The 23,800-nt window shown below is 42.0% G+C and overlaps 1 protein-coding gene across 5 annotated transcripts in view; it reads left to right on the top strand.

The window, feature by feature from the left end:
* Positions 1–18,230, top strand: part of HIPK3 (homeodomain interacting protein kinase 3) — a 68,936-nt gene extending 50,706 nt beyond the window's left edge. For 2 of the 5 annotated variants that reach the window (XM_048306561.1, XM_048306562.1), the window contains exons 4-16: positions 313–432; positions 2,153–2,239; positions 3,086–3,270; positions 4,037–4,208; positions 4,595–4,718; positions 6,991–7,112; positions 7,272–7,399; positions 7,508–7,669; positions 8,581–8,877; positions 9,723–9,863; positions 11,941–12,176; positions 12,456–12,583; positions 14,210–18,230. In XM_048306561.1, coding sequence (XP_048162518.1) covers positions 313–432; positions 2,153–2,239; positions 3,086–3,270; positions 4,037–4,208; positions 4,595–4,718; positions 6,991–7,112; positions 7,272–7,399; positions 7,508–7,669; positions 8,581–8,877; positions 9,723–9,863; positions 11,941–12,176; positions 12,456–12,583; positions 14,210–14,689 — 2,382 coding nt within the window. In that variant the 3' untranslated portion in view covers positions 14,690–18,230. The remainder of the gene's footprint in view (positions 1–312; positions 433–2,152; positions 2,240–3,085; positions 3,271–4,036; positions 4,209–4,594; positions 4,719–6,990; positions 7,113–7,271; positions 7,400–7,507; positions 7,670–8,580; positions 8,878–9,722; positions 9,864–11,940; positions 12,177–12,455; positions 12,584–14,209) is intronic. The other 3 variants (XM_048306564.1, XM_048306565.1, XM_048306563.1) reach the window with 3 other exon arrangements.
* The last annotated feature ends 5,570 nt before the right edge of the window (positions 18,231–23,800 follow it).

The following is a 23,800-nucleotide window of genomic DNA, read 5'->3' as shown; positions in this document are numbered from 1 at the left end:
GAGTGGGTTGAGGAGGTAATGACAGCCACTCTCCCTAGCTCCTCGTTCCTGTGACCCAACCTCAAAAGCTTGCTTATATAGGTCACTTGGAAGGTTTGTTTATGTATGGCTTTCTCTGAGAGATGGAGAGAGCAGTGCCAAGTGCTCAGTGTTAGGTTTCTCCCCTCTGTAAGATGTAGCTGTCAAACTGCGATCCTCTGAGCGTGGTTTGTCTTGTCATTTTTTAAATGAAATTACAAGTTTTTAACTGTGTGGGGATCACATTTGGAAAACAAGGGGTAATTTATTTTCCCTGTTCTATTTTTTCCTTAGATTCGTTACATTTCACAGACTCAAGGTTTGCCAGGAGAGCAGTTGTTAAGCATGGGAACGAAAACTGCAAGATTTTTCTGTAGAGAAACGGATGCACCATATTCCAGTTGGAGATTAAAGGTAAACAGTGTAATGTAGTAGAAAACAGCATATTATTTTGTGAGCAGAGAAACCAGAGAGGCCAAGATTCACTACGATACCTTATCTCCCTGGTGCATCTCCTGTGGTTTTTACCAGCTCCTGCTCTGTATCCCTTCCATTTTTTCTGTTCCCCGAGGTGCAGCTGCCAGGCTGTGCTGTGGCCAGTGTGTGGCTGCCAGGTGGGGAATTCAAATTAAGCCTTGTGTCTCCAAAGATACTAAATGAGTGGTTTGGTTTGTTTTGTTCTCTTTCTTGCTTGGTTACTGCTTTTCACTTCATGTAAGGAATTTGTCTCTGAGGCCCACACTACTCTGTCAACATTTGTCCAGAATTGGCTTCAGGATCAGAAGTTCCTAGGAGAAAAAGGAGATTAAGAAATAGCATGGCTGTGTACAGCTCATTTCTTTTAGCTCTCCTGCTAAAACAGTCTTTGTTGGCTGAAAGCCGCGATACAGTGAGTGCAGACGAAGTTGAAACAAATTGTACTTTTATGTTCTGCACACCTTGCTTCTCTCTAAGCAACATTATTGCACTCTGGCCATAAGCAGAGCTTCGCTTCCTCTGCAAATAATTTACTTTTTTTTTTAATGGTATTTCTTCATGGCCCAGCTTCCCAGGGTTTACAGAGGGCTCAGGAAGCAGTTGCAGTTGACATGGGATCTCTGCAGTAACAAACAGTGCCGAGCTCCCAGCAAGTTGCGTAAGTCCCCCAGCAAGTTGGTAAATCCCCGGCGGCGCTGGGTCGGGGCTGCGCTGGGTTATGTAAGATTTCTCCAGTTACACCAGCCTGCTTAATCCCATACTCTGCTTCCTCAAGCACTTGGTCTTTAGGTGACACTTTACATCTGGCTTCTCTGTGTCGGAGAGCCTGAGCGAGTTCTTGGTGCAAACAGCCCTCCCCAGTTTCAGGAGCTCTTTGTTACCTTGCAGAGGTTAATTAGGAATTTTGATATGGACTGTTGGTCATTACTTGCAGTTTTTGTCAAAGTTCATTTTGGAAACTTTTCTGTAACGTGTACGTTAAAAACTTTTTCCCTGAAGTCCCACCTTGCCTCGTGCAGCACCAGCCTACTGGTGCTGTCTGTGTTGAAGGAGGAAAATTGTAACAGGAAGTGCTATACCAACTCAAAAATCATTCATTCTCTAGGATTTAATAATTTTTTTCATACTTAAGTATTTAAAATATTTACACCAGCTCTTGTGTATGTGGAGGGATAAAAGTATAAAAATAAAAAAAATGAAAAGAGAAAACAAAGAAGTTGAAAGGATTCTGCCTGGTTTTGGTTTATTTCTTTTACAGTGATATGATGTTGCTGCTCTTTGGGGTTTAAGGTCTGAGTTTGAGAAAATTGGTAGAATACAAGTAATAGAAAAGCTGTGATGCACAAAAATATAAGCACACAAGGGAGTTTCATTAAACAGCTCTTTGCTAGGCTTCCAGCATTTCCTGCGTGATTCACAGACTGCCTGCTATAATCCAGTACTGTGATTGGTCAGATGTAAAATATTGTAGTTTTTGTCTTTTGATTTAGGGAATGAAAGTAGCCAGTAAAGCAGTATACAAATATATAACTGAAATACTAATTATTTGGGGAAAAAAAAGTGGGTTTTAGGTCAATAAATATGTAACGTTACTTTGTAGTTATAGGTGACCTTTATTGACAGGTTCTAAATTTAGCTTTCCTTTTCTTTTTTTGAGACATTGGAAGAACACGAGGCAGAAACAGGTATGAAGTCTAAAGAGGCCAGAAAGTATATTTTCAACAGTTTGGATGATATAGTGCACGTGAGTATTAAAGCCTCCTTCCTCTGCAAAAGGAATGTGTGGGAATGAGTGGTGATTTTAAAACATTTTACTGGTTTTGAAAGAAATGCCTTTTAGAATATTACTTATTCTGTCTCAGTCATATTCATTCTTCTCTACTGCTCTGAGGAAAACGTCTGGCTGTGTCAGCCCTTTGAGCTTTTCAGTAAAGGTCTTCCTTTTCTATTGCTTGTGGTAAACAGTGGTACTTGTCCTTGTGGTGGGGGAACCCTTGAATTTTGTGTAAAACGTATACTTTCTCTTCCACCTTATCTGCCACTGTGGCAAAGAATAAACAAAGAATGCATAGGGAACCTGCTCTGTTTATTGTATGATTTCCAGTATAATTCTGTTATCTTAACAATATGATTCTCAGTATAGTTTTTTAAATGTGTAACTGTTTCCTCACTTTTCTTTAGCTTTATACCTCTCTAGTCAATAAGAAAAGGCAATTTTTTGTTGTCTTTCATATCCTGAAAAAAAGATCAAATCTTGTTGCAAGATTGGCATTAATACATGCTTGAAATTGTTTTTTGAAAATCAGCTCTGTAGTTTAAAGATCTTTATTCCAAATCTTACTTCTTAAATTCCAAGTCCCAAACTGGAGTAAAGCCTTCAGTGGTTTTAACTGGGGAGGTTGCAAGGGGGGAGCAGTGTGTGTGCCTAAAAATGTCACCAGTTCCAAGCCAGCTGTTTTGGGATAAGACTAATCCACTGTCCCCCATGTGATAAAAATGCTGAATATTGGTATTTTATAGCAGAAAACAATACCAGCAAGAGTTAAACTAATACACATATCTTCTATCTGACTCTTTTGTTCGATGCCAGGTGAACATGGTGATGGATTTGGAAGGAAGTGACCTGTTGGCAGAGAAGGCAGATAGGAGGGAATTTGTCAGTCTGTTGAAGAAAATGTTGCTTATCGATGCTGATTTAAGAATCACTCCAGCTGAGACCCTGAACCATTCTTTTGTTACCATGAAGCACCTCCTCGATTTTCCTCATAGCAACCAGTATGTAACATAGAAATCTCTGTTGTTGCAATTCATTTGTGTAATAGTGTTGTTTCTTCTGTCAGAGAGAAAAAAATCTTTCATCATTTTTGCAGTGTCTTAGAAAATTCTTTCAAGTGCTTGCAGTATTAGATACATCTACTGGGTCAAGGAAACTGGTTGAATAATTATGTTTTTCTCTGAAAGTAACAGAGCAATAGATTTCTAAGTTGGGTTTAGACATGATTGTTAAAATTCCAACACTGCAGAAACTTGGGCGTGATTTTTGGAAGCATGAGCAGTCCTAGTTCCTATCAGTCATTGAGGGCTAGGGCAGGCATTTCCTCTTGAGGTTAACATCTTGGATACTTCCTTTCATGTACTGATTAATGTGGAATATATTGAAAGTTTTCTTGCAGTCCTGGAGTTGAGTGTTTCACTGTGGATTTCTTGAAGTTGCAAGCATTTCACTGAAAGAGCAAGCTTTCCATCTGTTTGGTTTCCTATCTTTCCTCTTTGTACACAGCTGTTAAAAAATGGTGTTAGATGGAAGGAGACGGAAACAGCAGTATTTTTCTTGAATTTAAAATAGGCATCACAGAGGCTTGACGTGACCATAGTAACAGCAGTGCTTCTGTTTCTCTACCTGTGTGGGTGATCCCATTCTGTGAAACTGGGAAATGTGGGCTTTGAATTACTTTTTTTTTGGCCTTGTTTTGGGGAATTGTTTTTTACCTGTAATGCTATGAAATGGTGATTAAAGCAACTTATTTTCTGGTTCTGATAGAGTGAAGTCCTGCTTTCATATCATGGATATTTGCAAATGCCGATCAAACCTGTATGACTTAAGCAATCGCAATAAAACATCACTTATGAGATCAGTTGCCTCAGGCAGTGCAGCCAACCTGACTGCAAGCTTTACCAAAATTGGTCCAGTGAGGAGTCAGGTAAAAACAATGGTGTGTGTTTCTCTTGGTTTTGTTTCATTTTGTTTGGTTTTAACTGTTAGTTCAGTTAATGCAGTTTTTCTAATGAATTTGTAATTGAAAAAATTATATCTGTTAAGTGGCAAAATCTTCTGTCTTTTACTCTCGTTTTTTCCTAATGTTTTTTTAAACGAATAATTTAGAATGTGTTTCAAATTAAGTTACGAGCTGGGATTGCCAGTGCTGTAGTCTGGTGCCCTCCAATGGCCAAATGTGATGGCTTCATGTGAAATGGATTTGAAATGTTAATTTTTCTAAGTTGTTTTAGTTGTTTACTGTATGAAGTGGTGGGGCAGGTGTGTGAGAGATGTAGATTCAGCATTATGATAACGTTGCCTGTGTTGAATCTCTTCCCATAGGCATTAACTGCATCTGCCCACTCAGTTTTGCACCAAGGGATACCACTGCAGGCAGGAACTGCTCAGTTTGGTTGCAGTGATGTTTTCCAGCAAGCATTGATTATATGTCCTCCAGCTATTCAAGGTATATTTATCTGCAATTGTCACAATTCCTAAAATATGAGTGTTACTGCCCGTCTGTTAGCAATATTTGAGTTTTCCATTATATCCACTTAGGGTTTATATTTAAAACAATTATATAATTAAAAATCAGCATGTGAGTCAGATGCAGATACATTGCACCTTCCTGAAAGAAACAGCAAATCAGCATCTGCAGAAGATTATTTGAGCAATCCAGAGGCCATCTTCATATTCTACACGCACACATACAAATTTATATCTTGGATAAAATAGAGGAACAAAATGTGAAAGGTGAAGCAAGGAGGGTATTCTGAAATAAAATTTGAGAGGAAACAGGAAAGATGGAGGGAATATCAGTGTCTTATCCTAGAATAGTCATTTATGGAAATGGGAAGGTAGTTTATATTGTTTGCTTATTAACTTAGCTTGATTATAGTCTTCATTCCAAAGATGGAATTTATTTGTCTTGGTTATGTTCAGCTTCATGTTGAGATCAGGTCTGAAAGTTATGGAGTTTATAGGAAGTAGCTTTTTTTAAGAATGACCTCAGTTCTCCCTCTGCATTTTAAAGTTTCAGGAATCACACCGGATGCACTCTGAAAAGAAACAAACCAAGAACGTTCAGCCTAAACTTAAACCCCAGGAAATCTTAATCTCTATAGATAAAGACAGATACAGCACACTTTATCAGTAATGTTATTTGTGGCAGCTGCATCTACCCTGAGTTTCAGAAACTCAAGAAAGGTCTGACTATTCACCAGGCAGTGTCATATAAAGCTGCTTCACACAGATTTCCTTCTAAGCACTTAATTATTTAAATTGTATATGTTCTTTACACAATGCCATACTCCATAATTAAAAAACTCTATTGTTTTCATTAGTCCCAGATGAATAAAGTGATTTATAGAAAAGGAAACAGTACAGGCAGACACTTTATCTGTGATTTGTATACTGTATTCTTAATATGATGATAACTTTCCAAATATAAATTCTGCTACAGCTGAAGTGAAGAGGATATGTTGTTTTCATCACATAGGTGATGAGTTGCTGGCACAGATGAAAAGGGGATCTTAATGGTATCTGGCACTGCTTCAAAGTTTCCCAGCTTGGCTGCTCTGTGGAATATGTGAAGTGCTAAAACTCTCTACTTCTGTCAGAGCTAAGATGTTGCTCTTCTAGATGGCTGTGGGGAAAAATATCAGTCAAGTGCATTTCAAAATGAAAAGCTTTGAAGTGCATGGTTATAACTTAGTATTGTGTTATGACATGAGAGAATTACATCAGATGAAAACTTTCTTTCATCCTGTACTGTAAAGATTAAAAAAAGACCCAACCAAAACACTTACAAACTTTAGTGTAGTAATTCTTTAGTAGTTACCTGTGAACACCCATTGCTTAATCTTTGACTAAAGCACAAGGCATGAAGTGCAGTTAGAAAATGAGATCAGGGATATCTTTTCCTAGACAGTATTTTCTTCAAGCATGGCTATTCTGTTGCAATGTCTGTTAAAAAATTTTCCACTTCCATTGTAGTTTTACATTATTGTGTAAAAAAAGGTTATTGTGATAAACATTGCAGCATTGCTATATGTGTGCTAGTTTCCTGTGACAATAATGAAATCTATACAGGGCATGAGATGCATCTTTTTTGTACTATGCTCTTGTGAGCAGTGCTATGGTTTGCATTATTTTGATGAAGAGAGGAATAGGATTATGGATTCTACTACAAATATTTGATGAGGTACACAGAAGATTTTACATTGTTTCCCACAAAAGAGATGGTAGCAAAGAGGGACATTACACATGTGGCATTGCCAGCTATAAAAGCTGAGAAGAATGGGTTTCAGCCTGCTGGAAATACAGAGCATGAGATATGGAGGAGTCCATTCTGAGAAGCTTTGAAATTCAGTTCTGCTTACTTTTATCTGCTTCCTTTCAAATTCTTTTAATGAAGTTTGTGATAAAGAGTAAATGCTTAGCTCTGCAGAACTTTCTGCCAAAGAAATTCCTCTTTCTAGTAGTCTGTTTCCAACTAGTAGCTACTGGCAGTTCTTCTTGGAAATTACAGCTCAAATATTTATTCAGATAAGTTATGGCACAAAAATCTTTTAGGTGTTAATTTGTTTGTCTTGAAAGTCTAAACTATGGAATTAGATCATAAACATATTTTAAAAAATGGTGAAATGTTTTAGGATTGTCTCCTATGTTTGCTGAGAAAATATATGCAAGACTGCTGTTTGCCTAAAGCTTGGGTATATGTTTTTTTTCCCTGACAGGAATTCCTACAAACCACAGCAAACCCACCAGTTTCTCCCTGAGGGTGGATAATGCAGTTCCACTGGTGACCCAAGCCCACGCAATTCAGCCACTACAGATTCGAGCAGGAATCCTTTCTCAGGTTGGCTTACTTTAAAGCAAAACTCTTACTTACTTAGTTAGTAAATGTTTTTAAAAGTAGAGTTCTGTTGCAGTCCCTCTTGTGGTCTGTGCTGAACTACAAGCAGCGAGTGTGACTTCAGTGATTTGCTTGTGCCATAAAACCGCCTGTGCTTCCCAGCAGACGTGGTCGAATCAGACGCAGCAGATCCTGGTTCCTGCATGGCAGCAGGTAGCACCAGTGGCAGCTCCAGCCACATCTCTGGCCTCTGATCCTGTGGCTGGCCCACAGAGGCTTGGAGACTGGGGGTGAGTCCACCTGCTTTTGTGCAACACCTCAGTGGCTGGGATTTAACGAGGACTACGGGTGCTGGTGCAAATGGCTTGCAATATAAACCTGCCTTTCCTTTTCCTCAGGAAGATGATTACCCAGGGCACCCACTACAGCTCAATGATACCACAGCCTCTTTTAACACATCAGATAACCTTGTCTGCCCCTCAGCCAATTAGTGTGGGCATTGCACACGTTGTCTGGCCTCAGCCTGCAGCTACCAAGAGGAACAAACTGTGCCAGAACAGGTCGGTAGGATATTTCTAAGACAGAACATTGAGAGACAGTGTACCTGTCATTGCTGTTTTGTGGGCAAGGGAACAACCTGTAGAAGTGGCATCTTTGTTGGAGACAGTTGCTCTTAGACAGTCTTTTAGGAAAATGGGTCCTTTCTCCTTATGTTTTCAATGTTATTTGGTTATAGACTAGATGGAAAAATACTTGCAATAGTAAAAGGTTTTAATTCTTTTTGATTAGTATGTGCCTGTCGTGGTGGAAGGTTGTCTTTACAGTCTTTGGAAAGGTGTGAGAATATATTCAGGTAGCTCTTATGAGATATTCCTAAGTTAACATGAGGGAGGATATATCTGGTTTAGACAACTGAAAATAGACTGTATAACAGGGTTGCAGTGTGCCTTGCAGTCGTCTTTCCTTGGTAGCCAAAGATACTTCAGCTGCTGGCTGAAGAAAATATGCCCCATTGCTGTGCAAAGTAGTGGCAAAGGTGTGGGATGCTCCATAAGGGGGGGAAGTATGGGTTATGCAGGCAGTGTCAGCAGTCCTTTATTAAGCAAGGGGTTCATCTGGAGGCTACCAGCCTTTGTTTTCAAGGAGAATCTTTGCATGAAATCTGGCTGGATTTTGTTTGTTTGTTTTTCACCCCAATGGGATTTTTATTACTTTTTTCCTTTATAAGAAAGTGTGGTTTTCAGTATACTGTATTCAGTGTTGTAGTCTTTGATATTACATACTTGGTAACTTTCTCATTAATGTCTGAAACCATCCATGCCAAGCATTTTTGCCTGTGTTTACTGTTCTGTGTTTTTCTAAATTGGTGGCTTAGCCTACATTGCCTGCTTTAGTTTTGTTGAAAACAGTACAGTTTCCAGATCTCTTGGCAGAGATTCACTAAATGCCAAATGATGTGTTTCCTTCACAGGAGCAACATGTTACAAAACACCAATATCCAAAATTCAGCCTTTATATCTCCAAAGATACTCAACCTGAAGGCTGTCAAGAGAATAAGTTGTATAGAAGCACAGGACAATCTAAACTCTGAAGGACAGGAGAGCAGCTGCTGTGAGGCCTCGGTCAGGCTGGCCCCTGACCCCTCTGTCCCCAGCACCCCGCGCCAGGCCCTGTTCCTGGCCAGCTCCCCCAGCCCCGCCGTCAGCGTCATCACCATCAGCAGTGACACCGATGAGGACGATGTGGCACAGACACACTCACTGAGGGAGTGAGAATCTGCCTTTATTTTTGTTAAACTTTACTTTAATACAGCTGTCTTAGCACAGCTACTGCAGCTAATGAATCTGAGTTAAAAATGGACAAACAACGAGCTTCTAATCCAATTTCAGGAGCAAGTTAACTTTGTAGCACTCTGTTATTTGAAAGGGAATGACCCTGTCAGAAGTCTCCCTCATTAATCCGTGCGTTACGCCTTTTCAAACCATAGTTTTTTTAGTTTTTTCATAACAATGTCATACCATATCTATTGTTCAAGATCAATCTTCTTGCCATGTGTACTCAATGTGACCATTCTAGCAGTAGCATCCAGTAGATACTATTACATACATATGGGTAGAAAATACTTCTCTATCAGTGTGAAAAGGTGAACCTTCGGGTGCAAAAGCAGATGCTGGGTATTGTCCCCCAGTGGAGTTTTCTTTCACAGAGCCATCACAGAAGCATGCAAGGCTTAAAAGTTTAATGTTTGTTTGACTTCATCTTTACTTGTAATGATTCTGAACTGGAAGAACTTGTGTTTTAAATCTAAGCTTTGTCAAAGGTTTCAGGGCTCTCAACTGCTGTAGTAAAATATTTTAATCTACTTGTTTTAGTATTGATTCAGTAAAAAAATTATCCATTTAGTAGGTTTCCAGAAATGCTTGTTTAATCTAGAATTTTAGAAGAATACTGAAAAGATTTTAAGTCTGGTTTGGTTGTAAAAGAAGCAAGGAATTGGATATTAATTTACATTTAAGGGGCCTTTTCTAATATTGGACCCTTTTTGACTCCACAATTGCACTCATTTGAGTGGTGTTGAGATGGTGTGTTTGCTGACTGTGTTGCTGTGTGCAGGTGTAAAGGGAGCCTGGAGTGTGAAGCCTGCCAGAACACCCTGAACATCGACCGCGTGTGCTCCCTCAGCAGCCCCGACAGCACGCTCAGCACCAGCTCCTCCGAGCAGTCCAGTCCCTCTCCTTGCAAGAGATCCAACAGGTGAAAAGTCAGGCTCCTTTCAACAAAAAGAGAGATTTTAGTATACAGCAGACTCAGTTTGTACAAAAAATGCACAAGTTTTGCTATGTTGCCATCTGATGAGGGCAAATGATCTATTTAAAAATTAATTTACTGGCTTAAAGTTAGTTGCACAGCATAGACTGCGCTGTTCTCATTCCTAGCAGACCTGTCTTGCTGCAGTGGAAGCTTTCAGAGTACTGAATGAATGGTGTTTACACAGAAAATATAAACACATTACTTGCAACTTCCTTTAGAATAAAAAGTCTTCTAGAGTTTCAAGATTAAATAGGCCAAAGTAGGATGTGACAGATTTGGTCATCACAAATTTTTTAATGGTTCTCCCATTGTGTATCTTGTAATCTTTAATGACATTGATGCCTTTTTTCTTCTACCAAAAGTAAGGCTCACTTAGGTGAACACTGTTCATGTGAACAGCTTTTAAATGTCTTTATCTTCACTGCCTCATGTCTAGCTTGAGCCTTCAGCAGTTTCATTGTGCAAAATTAATTCTAATTAAGGTCCTAATGAAAAAAGTTTTTTTGAAATACTTAAAGATTCTATCAGAGCATGTATTGATAAGGAGGTGAACTTCGAGTCTGTACAGGCAGTTTTACATGTTTTAAACTTTGGTCAGCCTGAATTAAGGATGCTTTTAATGGATAATTTGTGTATATAAATCTTTATATAAACACAATCCTCTTCCCTCAAGAAAAAAAAAGAATAAAAAAAAGACTTGTGCATGGACAGCTGTGACATCCATTTGGAATTCTGTAGAGCCTAACATCTGTGGTGAACAAACCTCTGCAGTGCTGGACACTGGATGCACTGAGGGAGGCAGTTGGTGGTTGTTCTCTGCACCGTCCAGGATTAATCCATCACACAGATTTTTTGGTGGATTAGTTTTCTGTTTGGTTACTGGACGTATCCAGCTCATTCTGCAGACACAACTGCTACATCCAGCAACAAGAGTGCAGTAATGCAGTACGTGGAGAGATCTGTCATTTTTTAGTGTGACTTGATGTAGAAGATAAACCCGGACAAATTCGTGCCGTTTCTGTGACTTTGAAGATATTAAAATAAAAAGTTGCCAGAGTTAAATAGATGGACTAATCCAGGTGTATTTCCCTGGTCCTGTTTTTTAAGCTTTTGCCATATCTGACTGTAAAAGAAGAAGATAATGAGAAGCGTTTGAAGAATTTTCATTCAAATAATTAAATTTTAGTAAAGATTTAGATAGCAGGATGTGTCTTATACTGGAAGGCATCAGGTAGTCTTACTGCTTGGTAGTTAACATTGTCAGTCCTTTGATATTCTTTAATATCAAAACATTCAAAACTTCAGATAAGTTTTCATAAAGACCTGCTTGATTTTATGGTATTTTCTTTGAATTACAAGGAACTGACCTGTAATTTAATTCCCCTTTGTAGTTCAACTTTTTGTCAACAGCAGAGGAATGTGTTGGGCTCTGGTTTCAGTAGCACTCTACTTATATTAAGTCATATAATTAGTAACTTGAATCACAAGTTAATAATATAGAAGTACAATTAATTGCTCAGTAGTTATCACGTTATCACTACTTGTTACTTGAAAACCTACTCAGAATTACCTGATTCTGTTGGCTAAATCCTCAGACTTTTGTGCTGGCCCTCATAGTATCAAAGTACTTTTCACAGAAAGTTAATTTTCATAAATGGTTTCATTTATATTGTCTTATTTTAAACAACATGCAGTAAGGACATGTTACGTTAGCTGTAGAACCACTAAAGGACTTGACTGTGTGTTTAGGCATTAGTTAATTCACTGCTGTGTCTTGTATGCTTGAAGTTAAGCATGTATTCCATCAGTTTTTGATATAAAGGAGTTATCTCCTTTCTCCGAGCCTTGCAGTTTATGGGTGGGGTGAGTTTGAATACATGTGCTTGTCTTATTAAAGTGTATCATTTTTATCCACCTTTGAGTAATTTCACTTCCATAAATTTTATGTGTTAATTTAAGAAAATGTACCTCTGTCATGCAAATATCTTTGTTTCATTGCAATGCTTTTGTTTTTTGACAGTATGTCAGATGACGAGCAGGAGAGTGGATGTGATACAGTGGATGGTTCCCCAAGCTCAGACTCCTCAGGACATGACAGCCCCTTTGTGGAAAACGGCTTTGTAGACAATAACAATAAAAATAAGGAAGCAAGAGCCTCCGTTAACCCTGAAACCAAATCAACTGTTTGCACAGTAGTGGTACCACCCATGAGACTTGAAAACAGGTTACACCTTGAGGAACAGATGGTGAATACAGGTAAGTTAGTTCAGGTGTTTTTCTATGCCAGTAGGTAAGAATAGAAGTTTTAGTATTTATTCAATGTATTTATTTAATATATGTATGAAGATTTTGACCTACTCATACAACTGCTAATCTGTAGAAACCACTTCTAAATAGTGCTATGGTTTGACTTTAATTAGTGTATTGTATTATTATTTCTCCCTGTATGCTTAAGCAAATGAAATCTTGCCTAACTTTTGTCAGAAGAGAATAGTGACAATAAGAGCATAACATTGTTTATTTCTGTCTTGGAAGATGCTATGTGCCAGCCACTGAAAAAGGGTCGGTCTGTCCTGGGAAGAATAAACCAGTCTTCTGTTGTAGGAAATCGTCAGCAAAAACTGACATCAGCATTCCATCAGCAACATGGAAACTTCAGTCAGGTATGTGCAATTGCATCTAACAAACTCCAAAGGTGGAGTTGGAGAAGTTGAGTTCCAAACTGAATGCTCGCAGTTTCAGCTGCTGTCAGTGGTAGCTGGAGGTTTTCAGCAGCTTGATTAAAGAAGTGTTCAAATCTTGAAAAATGGATTTCAACTTACTGGGCAAGTCATAAGTATCTTTCTTTTTGGGTCATTTTCTTAAAACAGCTGACTCTATTTTAAAAAATAATAGAAAAGCCACATCGGGAAAATTGTCAGTGCTTGCACAATATCAAAGCACGAGACAGAAAGGAAAATATGTTAGCATTTATTTTTCCTACATCCAAATGCTGAAATACTCATAGTGTGCAGTTAAAATCTGCAGCTGTATCTCAGTGTTGTTTTGTCAGTAGTGTGCATGAAAATCTTTTGGGTACCCAGAGATGAGATAGAGCTTAGCAAACCCAACTATTTCTTACCTTTGTTGCCAGGTAATGAAGCTGGATGGAAGATGGGGTTGTGATTGTGGTTCCATCCAGTGTTAGAAGATACCCAAAGCTAATTTAAAAGTTACTTTTATCATTGCCCAACAACACAGTAAATGTGTCTACTGTGGCTGAGAACTGAAGTTGACACATGACATCAAGTTTAAGCCCCTTTTCATTAGTTAACTTGGAGCTGTAGCTGCATTGAGCTTTCGGTTAGATAGCTGGAGGTACATTAATGTGAGAGCAGTACCTGTTTGTGTAAGTCTTGCAGAGAGACTGTGAATATTGTAAGTTAAATGCTAAATGAAAGCATGCTATGTGTAGATAAGAGGATTTAGCAATAATGACTTGAATAGTTTAGATTGAAAGAAACATTTGGGTGGGTGACACAGTCTCCCCTTCTGCATGATTATGCAAAAGGATTGGTTTAATTAATTCTAAGCAAACCTTAATATGATCAGCACGTATTAATTTTTAATCTCTTCAATGTCTGCAGCTCCTCAGCCTCTTGGCAGAAAGTGTAGAACATTATTTTCATTACAAAAATTGATGCTGATCCTTCCTTCTTTGGTAGATGCCCTATGTAGTTTGAACTCTGCATCATTTAATGGGAGTAATTGATTTTTAGTCTTTTCTCTTTGTGACTGTTAATGATTGCCACATCCTCCTGTGATCATAGCCCTAGACTTCTGTTTGCCTAGTTGTCTCAGATATTTTCAATCCGTTTATTATTTTTTCTGCTCTCCTCTAAAATTTCTCTCCTATTTGTCCTCTTTGTGCCTCATTATGGTGCCCAAACTGAATGCAGCACTTCCAATTGATGCCAAGCCAGTGCTGAGTAGAGTGGAATAAGCACCTTGCTCATGTGATACATGGTATTTCTGTTAAAACAGCCCAGCATGGCATTTTATCCTTTTTCTTTTTTTTTTACTTTGCAAGAGCATTAAAATAACTTGTGTTCCGTTTTCCATCTCTTATTGTCTGTGCTGCTACCTAAATAGCTAATATATCTTTTTTGTTCCGTTGAAGCATTTAATAATTCCTGTCTCTATATTTCTCCCAATTTTAAGTTGACTAGTTTTAGTGCATTACTCCATTTTTCCCACTCTCTTGGTGCTCGGGATGACTAAGCCCTGCCCGTTTCTGTGTGTGTGGCCAGGTTCAGCACTTCGGCTCGGGGCCGCAGGAGTGGAACGGGAACTACGCTCCGCGGAGGCAGCAGGCTTTCCTCCCGGCCACGGTGGCTGGCCCCGCGTTCTCCCTGCCCCAGGGCAGCCCCAGCCACGGCCCGGTGCACGCGCACCTCTCGGGGAGCTCCCACCTGGGCGGGCAGCCCGCCATCCTCCCGTACGCGGCGTCGGCCCCGCTCAGCACCGCCGCGCCCGTCGCCCACCTCCTCGCCTCGCCCTGTACCTCAAGACCTTTGTTACAGCACCCGACCTACAACCTGACTCACCCCAGTGGGATCGTGCACCAAGTTCCAGTCGGCATTAACCCCCGCCTCCTGCCTTCCCCCACCATCCACCAGACTCAGTACAAACCCATTTTCCCGCCCCATTCGTACATCGCAGCGTCGCCTGCTGCTTACATGGGATTTCCACTGAGTCCGACAAAACTCAGCCAGTACCCATTCATGTGAGGACTCAGACACAGTATATTGAGGAAGCTCGATGATACAGAAGTTTGGTTTGAGAAGAAACATGGTATTTATTAAATATTAGCCATGGCACAACAGGAAAATTATTTTTTTGAATCATGTAGACTTGGGTGCAATTTAAACAACTCTGAGCTTTAAAAAAACTCACTTTTAATGTGTTTTGCACATTTGGTATAACTTGTCTTTGGTCATGTTATCTTCTTATATAGTAACTTTAGACAGGTGACTTATGGGAGCAGAAATCTGGTTTTGCTCCTGCTATTTTTTATAAAATTGCCTTCTAACTAGTGCAAGACACGTCTACATTTGGGAAGCCATTCAGTGTACAGAACTAGAGCAACAGATGCACATGTGTCAGCAGTACAGTGTAGAAGTAACTTGTTTGTATTGCGTATCTTGGTGTTTAAATGTTGAGTCACTTACCTAAGAGTTGAGCTGTTGTTCTTCACATTGCATGTGTCTTTTGCATGGGCAAAGAAAAGGCCTAAACATTGCTCTTAAATGTTGTTGTCCTAATAATCTCAGCTGCATTGTAAACTGTTCCCACACATAGTGCCTTAAATATTTGAGGTTGTTAATGTTATTACTTATATATAAATGTTGAGGACTGCAGCACTTAAAAGTTCAGATCTGCTGATTTTTTGATAGCGTAATGCTCATTTTGGGTTTTGTGTGGTATGATTTTAGTATTGGGTGTATTTTCCTTATTGAGAAGGCAGCACATTTTGCCGTAGCTGAATTTTGCTGTCTTTTTTTTCCCCCCCAGAATGATCTAGCTTCAAGACAGGACTTTAGTAGTGCTTAAGGAAAGTTGATTCAGTAGCTATTGAGTAGTGACACACAAGACAGTATTTCATACTGGTAAATGGAACTGCAATACAACCTAAGTAGTTTATTTTAAAAGTGTTTGTCTAATTGGATATAATAAAATGTTTAGAGGTGAGGTAGGCATGACTGACTAGCTAATGAAAGGAGAAGCCAAGTGCTCATTGATCCATGATGTGGTTTCATCTTAGCTTGAGCAAACCATGCAGTATTTAATAACTAGTAGCAGAATATTTACTATTGAAGCTTGAAAAAGATGTGAGTTCTTTGTGTGCAATCTTTCATTTATGCATGGGAGAGATTTTAGTCTTTTTACATGATAGTATTTGTTTTCGCCTGTTGTGGGTGTTTGCTTATTTAATACATTCCGTCAGGGACGTAAATTACATGCTTTTTGCATTAATTTTTTTTTTCCCTTAGGAAGCGTGTCTTTTTGTTTTTTGTTTTGTTCAAATGAAGTTGCTTTTGCAGCACCAAAGACTTAATCATCCATTTCCTATAAAAGGTAGCTACTTTTTCATAGACCTCAAGTATACTGTAGTGTAGAGATGGGATTTACGGAAGGTGTTAAGCTGAGGCTGTGTTTTAGCTTATGGGCAAGTAATAAATTGTATCATTTATCTTGAATGTATCATAGATAAGCTGCTATATAATGATTGCCACTTCAGATAGCTGTGAAATTAGGTGATAACTAGTTCTTTCTTAGCCTTCTAATTTCTGTACAAGTCTAATTACATGAAATAGAAGCTGGGTTTTGGGTTTGGTTTTTTTTTTTTAGATTTCTATTTTGTTTTCATGTTTGAAGTGTCGTAACTACTATACTGTAAATGATGGAAGATGATTGCATATGTTTTTTTGGGGTGTGTTATTTGCATCAGTATTTTATCTCCATTAACTTTGAGCTCATCACTGCATATAAGTGGATGTATTAATGTAACTTAATTTTTTTATGTTTTCATATTGGCATTGTGTAGACACTTAAGAAGCTGCATCTTGCAGGCTTGACTTAACTTTTTTTAAAACAAAATCTGGAATACAATCCTTGCAATGTTGACTGGAATAAGAGTGCAAAGCATTTGAGTTTAACTCTGTCAATAAGCTAATAACTGGTAATCTTTTTCTTTACTCCACTAACACAAGCAGTGTTTTATTTAATGAATGTCTGAATGAAATAAATGTGCCTACATTTGATTTATTTTTTAAGTAATAACTAGAATACAACAGTATTAGATCATAAAAAAAAAGAAAATACCAGCAGTACATTTTTAATCATACTGAAAATTAAGAAACCTAACTTTTCCCAAAAGTTTCAATGTTTTTAGTAATCAACTCTATGCATTTTGTACGAGTGTGTGTGTATATAAAGTATACATTAGCAACTAGGAGTATCCTGATGAATTTGAAATCCTACCAACACATGTAAAGCCTAAACATAGGGAGTCAAATTGGATGTCCACTTTTACCACTTCAAACTTGTGCTGTGTGGTCCAGCAGGCAGTTTTCTGTTCACTCCCTCGTGTTGGGAAGCGCCCTTTTTTTTGGTGCTCACTCCATTGCAGGCAATGGACACACCAGGAACCACCAATGCAAGTGGAGCACATCGATTTTGTATCGTGGTAACAACAACAACAAAAAAATACTGCATTTTTTTTTTCCTGGGGCCACGGGGATCATCATGTGTCTGATGTATTTTCTGTACTTTCTTTTTACTGTGCTTAAGGTTTGGAGCTGATGTGCTTGTTAAATTGACACGGTTCTCTGTATATCACCACAGTATCCTGCTGCATGCAGGAAAAGGTTGCTGTAAATGCGCCCCAAATTAGATCTGCTGCTCTTTCTATGTATTGTAATCTTAGAAATGTCTGCATTTCAAAGAATGGAATATTTGGGATCCTGCCACAGCTTAAATTCAATACACCAGGTGACTTTCCCCCCTCCTCCTGCAATATACTCTGAGAGAACGGACTCTTGTCACTGCAAGTGTCTGGGGCCCATCTGCAGAAATAAAAGCTTTCAGGGCGAGGGCCTTTTCTGTGAAAAAAGTCATCCTCTGAGAAGCATTTTTACATGATACCGTTTTAATGCCTTTTTTAAATAAAACACTGCATGACTACAGAATTGCATATCTACATATTACTTTAATTTGCAAGGTTTTATATGAATTTCTTGTGTTCGGTTTTTAACTTCAGGGTGTTTTATTGGTCAAATATGCTACTGTATTAACTCTTTTTTTTTTTTTTTGGTTTTAATTTTTAAATCTTCTGTTTTTACTGCTAATTAACGTGGTTTGTGTTAAGTAAAAGTTAAATCACACTGCAAGCTGTAGGAAGACTTGTTCTAGGAGCACCCAGTGATAGAGACTTGATTAATAAGGTTGAACTGTTACTGTTTAACAATTTGTAGACTTGTGGCTTTTTTTTGCTTTGGATTTCTCTGCTACACTAGTTCGCCATGTAGCAATTGCACTGTGCAATATTACAATATGAGGACTGGGAAAATTTTTTATGGATGTAATGTCTCTTACAGTTTGCGATAGTATTTCTTTCTAGTTCTCAGTGATTTAAATGTGACCAAGCCTTCTGTACTTTGTCACAAAAAGCGGGTTTTCCAGGTGACTATTTTGGTGAGTGTCAAAATAAGAATTTATGGTGTATTACTGTCAAGATTCACTTTGAATTAAAATATATATTGCAGCAGACGACTTCTGGTGGCTTTTGTTTTTTGCTGTGTTACATGAAGGCAAAGATTATGAAAATTGAGAGGGCTCTAAAATTCTGATGTAATCATTTGACTATGCCTCTTTCTGAAATTTAAAATTTTATTAGCTTTCAAGGCTTGCTTCAGAGGGTCTTGAGGGGCTGTCTTTAGTGCAGCCACACCTTGAAGGTTCTTTGTTCTGGATGTCCTAGTTTTACAACCGTAGAGGAAGGTTATCTGGCCCAAGTACCAGCAGACACCTCGCTGCTGCTGAGGTTTGTGCCAAGCCGGTGGCAACTGCTGCCCAGTCAGCAGGAAGGTGCTCCTGCTGCCACAGATGGCCCCACATGGTCAGTGGCTCCAGATGGCCAGCTGATATGGACCAGACATCCATGGAAGGCACATTTGGCAGTGCTGTTTTCAGCCAAATGTGCTCACTCTGCCATGGGGTTGCAGTGCTTGCTGAAATCTGGTGGTTTGGAAGCTGCATGAAGGGGTGGTTGGGCACACACGTGTGCTTGTGGGGGGGGATGGTTTCTGTGCCTACCATTGCATTTAAGGGCAGTCAGAAATGAAATGTAAAAGACTGAAATGACAGTGCAGTATGTTTTTGATACCAAAATATTTCAGAATTGTCAGAAAGCTTTAATTTGCTAAATACAAGGTGCTGCTGATGCCGATCTGTCACAGCACTCACTCTTCAGTGCAAGTTGGTCACTGTCTGCAAAGCTTTTCCTGCAGCTCTGTGCCTCAGGTGATGTGTAAACACCTCTGTCCGAATTCTGTGGACACCTGTTGCTTTGAAAGCTGCTTCCTTTCCCTTCTTTACGGTTAGCCTCGTATATTGTCGACTTTGAAACGTATGTAGGTATCTAAATCCCACTTTTCCCATGGCAAGTAGGACCACTGACATGGTGTATTTCACACTCTCATTTCTGACAACATCTAACAAGGAAAAGCAGCCTGAGACTTTCAGAGGGAATACTCTGCCTGTGAAGTCCTTTCTGTTCTTGCTTTCTACTAGTAATGATGTCCAACTGTCCCCTTATGTTCTTTCCCATCCTGTGGAAGGAGTGGACCAGGACAGGCAATTATGTGTAAGTCATCTTCCTCTTTAACTGTCTTTAGGATGACTAACACTGGTTTAAAATTTGGTACTTTCCCTGTCACTAAATGCAAAGGACAGGTTTGTACTGCAGTTAAGATGGCAGATTCATTCAAGGAAGAGTTTCCAGAGTCAATGGGGCTGTCACGTGCCACAGATCTGCAGTGGGACAAAGGGGTTCAGGGTGATGCTGTGTTTTCTCAATGAATTAGCCTTGGTTTTCAGCTGCTGAGATGATCAGTCTCTGGGAGGCAACGGAGAAGCTATTGTTTGGTACAAGTCACAGAGCAGTCCTTGTGATCATGGTGGAGTCACATCCATCACTGCAGCTCATGGATGCTGTGAGTTCAGCTCCTGTAATGGACCGAGGCAGCATGAGTGGAAGTTTGGGAGGGTTGTGAATAGTGCTGCTCCCCACTAGAGAGCTGTAGCTTCCTTATAGGCCTGTAATGTTCAGCAGGTGGTGTCTGGAGCAGTGCCGAGCTCTGGGAACACCAGAGGAAGGCTGTAGCCCCTCCTGCCTCTTCCCACACTGTGACTGAAATGGCTGACGTGACGTCCTGCTGTGCAGGAAGGCTTTTTAACTCGTGGATAAGGTTTGACGGTGATTAATGTTAATTATATCTTCCTGCCTTTCACCTGGAGGAAGGAAGTTGCATTTTCCCTCTCAGGAGGGGTGGGTTTGTGCTCTAAGCAGCTTCAGATAATTCTACCTGCCCTTGTCCTGGGGAACAGCACTGAGTATTCTTTGTTAGAACGATTAAGCTTTATGCTGAGGGACTGAAATACACATTTGAATGGATTCTCCTCCTCAGACCCTGAAATAGCAGGTTAGGAGCACCTACACCCTGTTAGCAGAGGTACCTGGAGGCTGGACTCCATTCTGTCGTTGTATTTGGGGAGTGAGATGTTTATCACAATGAAAAATCCCAACTGTTCTCTTGCAAAGAGAGGCCCTGGCCTGCCACCAGCTTCATGGAGAAGTCACTGCCTGGCCACAAGCACTTTTCGTCCTTGGATGAGATCCTCATCTTATGGGTTCCCTCATAAAAAGAAGCAAGACTCTGAATGTTTGCAGTAGGTCTGCTGCAAGCAAGGCAATTTTGGATCTGGAAAAAAACCCCAACTAAACAGGATTAGAAAAGTTAAGTTTAGGAAGTAGCTAACTGCAGTTAAAACCCCAGTGACTTTTCATTAGCTGTAAAAGATCCATTCATCATTCTGGAAAATACACATTTTTAAAATCCTTTGAAATAACAACTCAATCTGCTACTTGTGTTTTATATGTAATACATACACAAACACATTGTGTAATGGAAAATTAAGAGAAAACTATGCTTAATGCTTAAGAGCTAGACTGAGAAAAAGTGCTGCCAAAAATAGCTTTTTGATGGCTCTATTGCAAAGCCGAGTTATGACAAAACCTAAAAAAAATATGAAAATGATAATATGAGGTTTGTGCAGGGCTCCCTGAAGGTGCCAGCAGAGGGCCCCGCACTAAACGTGCTGTCCCTGGATTAAGCCGAGGGATGAGCAAGCTCCATTTCACTATAATAATCATAAACTGCCATCTTTGCTCTGGATAATCGCTCGCCGTCATCAAGGGGAAGCTAATTTTGCACGGAACGAATTGGTGATTTGAGGGAAAAGTAAAACGGCAGAAATGGGACAGCATAATTGTGTTGGTGACACTGGGAGTGTGCTGAACCAGTCAGATAAATATGTAATTATGGGTTGTCACGGCTGTGGAGATGCTGCGAGTGGCTGGGTACCAGGGTGTCAAGCTGTGGCTGGCCCATGCTGAGGTTGCTCCACCTCAAACCTGACTTCTAAGAATTTCTCAGCAACACAACTTCCAGCAGAGCAGAATTGCTGGGTGTCTGGGGCAGCTTTCCTTCATGCAAGCAATGCTGCAGCCTTTCAGGATCAGCTCTCGGGGTCCTGGAGCGTGTTGTACCCCAAACCCACCTTTGCATTGCTCCTCCTCCCATCATCACTGCCTGTTGCCCACAGGTATGATCTGGGAATGAGAAGAATTCATGGAAGCAATTCCAGGAAAGAGGTGATATCAGAATAAAGAATTCACGCTGCCTCTGCTGCAAATAGGACTTGGAGAAAACACTAAATGAACTGCCCTAGTGTTGGCTGTGACTGTGACTGAGGCAGCAGCTGGGGCTCACCCCTCTGCTGTCCATAACAGATTTCATGGGCTTCGTGTTAATCTCCCGGTGTACCTTAAAGCAAAACAGAGAGGAACCTCTGTCTTGGCGCTTGCCTTTGAGTCTGGAGGTCTGAGCCCTACCCAGCCGGGGAGGGAGTGATGGAGTGAGCACAGGAGAGGGGCGACCAGAGAAGACCTCTCCTGTGTTTGCACAGTGGGTGGCTGAGGACGTACCTGCCAGTTTGGTCACCTGCTGCGGTACACTCGAGCTCCTTTATTCCCAGAGCTGCTTCTGCACTTGCAGAAATGCTGCCAGTGGTGATCGGCGCTGTGGCAGGGCTTGGGCTGCTTTGCCGAGAGGAGGCGCTGGCTGGTGCCTGGGATAACGAGGGACATCTTTGGAGATGTCCTGGCCCGGCGACTCCCAGGTCGGGGACATCAGCTGGCAGTGAACGGTTCCCACAGTGAGCGGAGAGGGACTTTTAGCCTCGCCAGGTCGCAGCACCGCTGCGAGAGGGTGCACCTCCGTGTGCACCCAAAGGCAGTGCCGGGCACAATTGCTTCAAACAATGAGGGAGGTGACAGATGCCCGAGAGCCGCTGTCGCGCTGCACCTGCCCCGGCGGGCACGGCGGGCGGGGGCCGAGCCCCGCCGCCCCCGCAGCCGCTCCCCGCTCCTGCCACGGCCCCGGCGGAGCGCGGGGGGCGGCGGAGGGGTCCCCGCGGCCCCGGCAGCGCCGCCCCCGCTCCCGCCTCCCCGCGCTCTGAGGGCGGGGAGCGGGGCCGGGACTGGCGGCGCCGGGAGCCCTTTGTGGGTGAAGCTCCGTTCCGCGGCGCTCGCCGCGCCGGAGCCCGAGGGGCCGCGCCGCCGCTGAGGAGCCCCGGCCCCGCGCCCCGCGGTGCGGGCAGAGCCGCGGGCGGCATGCGGGGCCCCCGCTCCGCCCCCTCCGCCGCCGCCTGCCTGCGGAGCCGCCGCTCTGGAGCCCGGCCGGCGATGGGCAGCGCTGCCCGCTGAGCGAGGCGCGGGGATGTGGCGGCGGGCGGCGGGCGGGCGGAGCGGGGCGCGCCCCGAGGCAGCGCCCGGCCCCGCGCCCCCGCGCAGCGCCCGGCCCGCGGGCGGCGGAGCGGGCCCGGCCGCGGCCGTCCTGCTGCTCGCGGTCATCGTCGCCGTCCTGCCGAGCGCCCGGGCCGAGCCGGGTAAGCAGCAGCGCGGGCGGGGGGCGCGGGCGGAGCGCGGGGCCGTCACCGCCCTGCCCGCGGGGCTCCGCGGGGCGCTCGGGCTGCCCTGCGCGGAGCAGCCTCACCTGCTGCAGTGGCACCGGCTCCCCGCCTGCCCGAGCCGCGCTCCCGGAGGGACGCTCCGAAAACGCGAAGCGTGCCCGGTGCCCGGCACCGCCGGGAGCGGGGAGCAGCCAGGCGCTTCTCTTTGTCTGCCGCATCCTTTTTTACTGCTCGCGGAACAGAGGCTCCTGTGTGGACTGGGGATGCTCGGGTTTGCTGCCTCGCCCCGAGACAGCAGCGCTGCCATCACCCCCGGGCTCCCTGGCTGGCGCACAAATAACAGCTTTTCCTATGGGACGGGATAGTCGGATTAGGTCTTGTTCCTTACAGAGAAAGGGACGGGCAGAGGCTTTTGTTAAACCAGAGGATCAGTTCTAGTGATTCTGTGTGTGTGTGGTGGGGAGGAGGGGAAGATAAGGAGGGGTTAGGAGAGGGCAAGCTCTGCTGAGATCTGAGCGCTACATCTCAAATGCAGCTGGAAGCTCCGACAATTTCTGGGTTAGATTTTTCCTGTTTGCCTCGACTTTTTGAGTCGGGCAGTGTCCTGTGCTCTCCAGACTTCTTACAGCAGTGGATATACTCGGTGACCTCAATGCAGAAATGGTTACTGTTGCTGGCAGTTATTGTATGTGCCAGTTAGAGATGCCAAATATAATTCTGAGGCTATGCTAAAAGAGGCTAAAATTGATATAGGGCCAGATTATTCCTGGATGATTCATGGATTTAAGAAAGGAGTAAGGACCTGAGTCCATGTTTCGAAGCTGTTAACACATATTTTCAGTAAATGTATACAATTGATGTCAGTTTTACAGCCATAACATAATAAGATTTCTCATTTGCAGGTTGCAGGTTGGTGGAACAGTGCCTCTTACTGCATTACGTGTGCTGAGCATGTAAATACCACAGTCTGATTTACCTCTATAGCACAAATTGACCCATGATCAGAGGAATGGCTAATTTTTTACCTTATCTTGTCAAGTTGGTCTGGATTTCACAAGAACTCTTGCACCACACCTAAGTTATGA

Source organism: Corvus hawaiiensis, chromosome 6 (assembly GCF_020740725.1).
Source record: "Corvus hawaiiensis isolate bCorHaw1 chromosome 6, bCorHaw1.pri.cur, whole genome shotgun sequence".
Taxonomy (NCBI): Eukaryota; Metazoa; Chordata; class Aves; order Passeriformes; family Corvidae; genus Corvus; species Corvus hawaiiensis.
The sequence above is the reverse complement of the archived record's forward strand: the minus strand, read 5'-3'. Positions and strand labels throughout refer to the sequence as shown.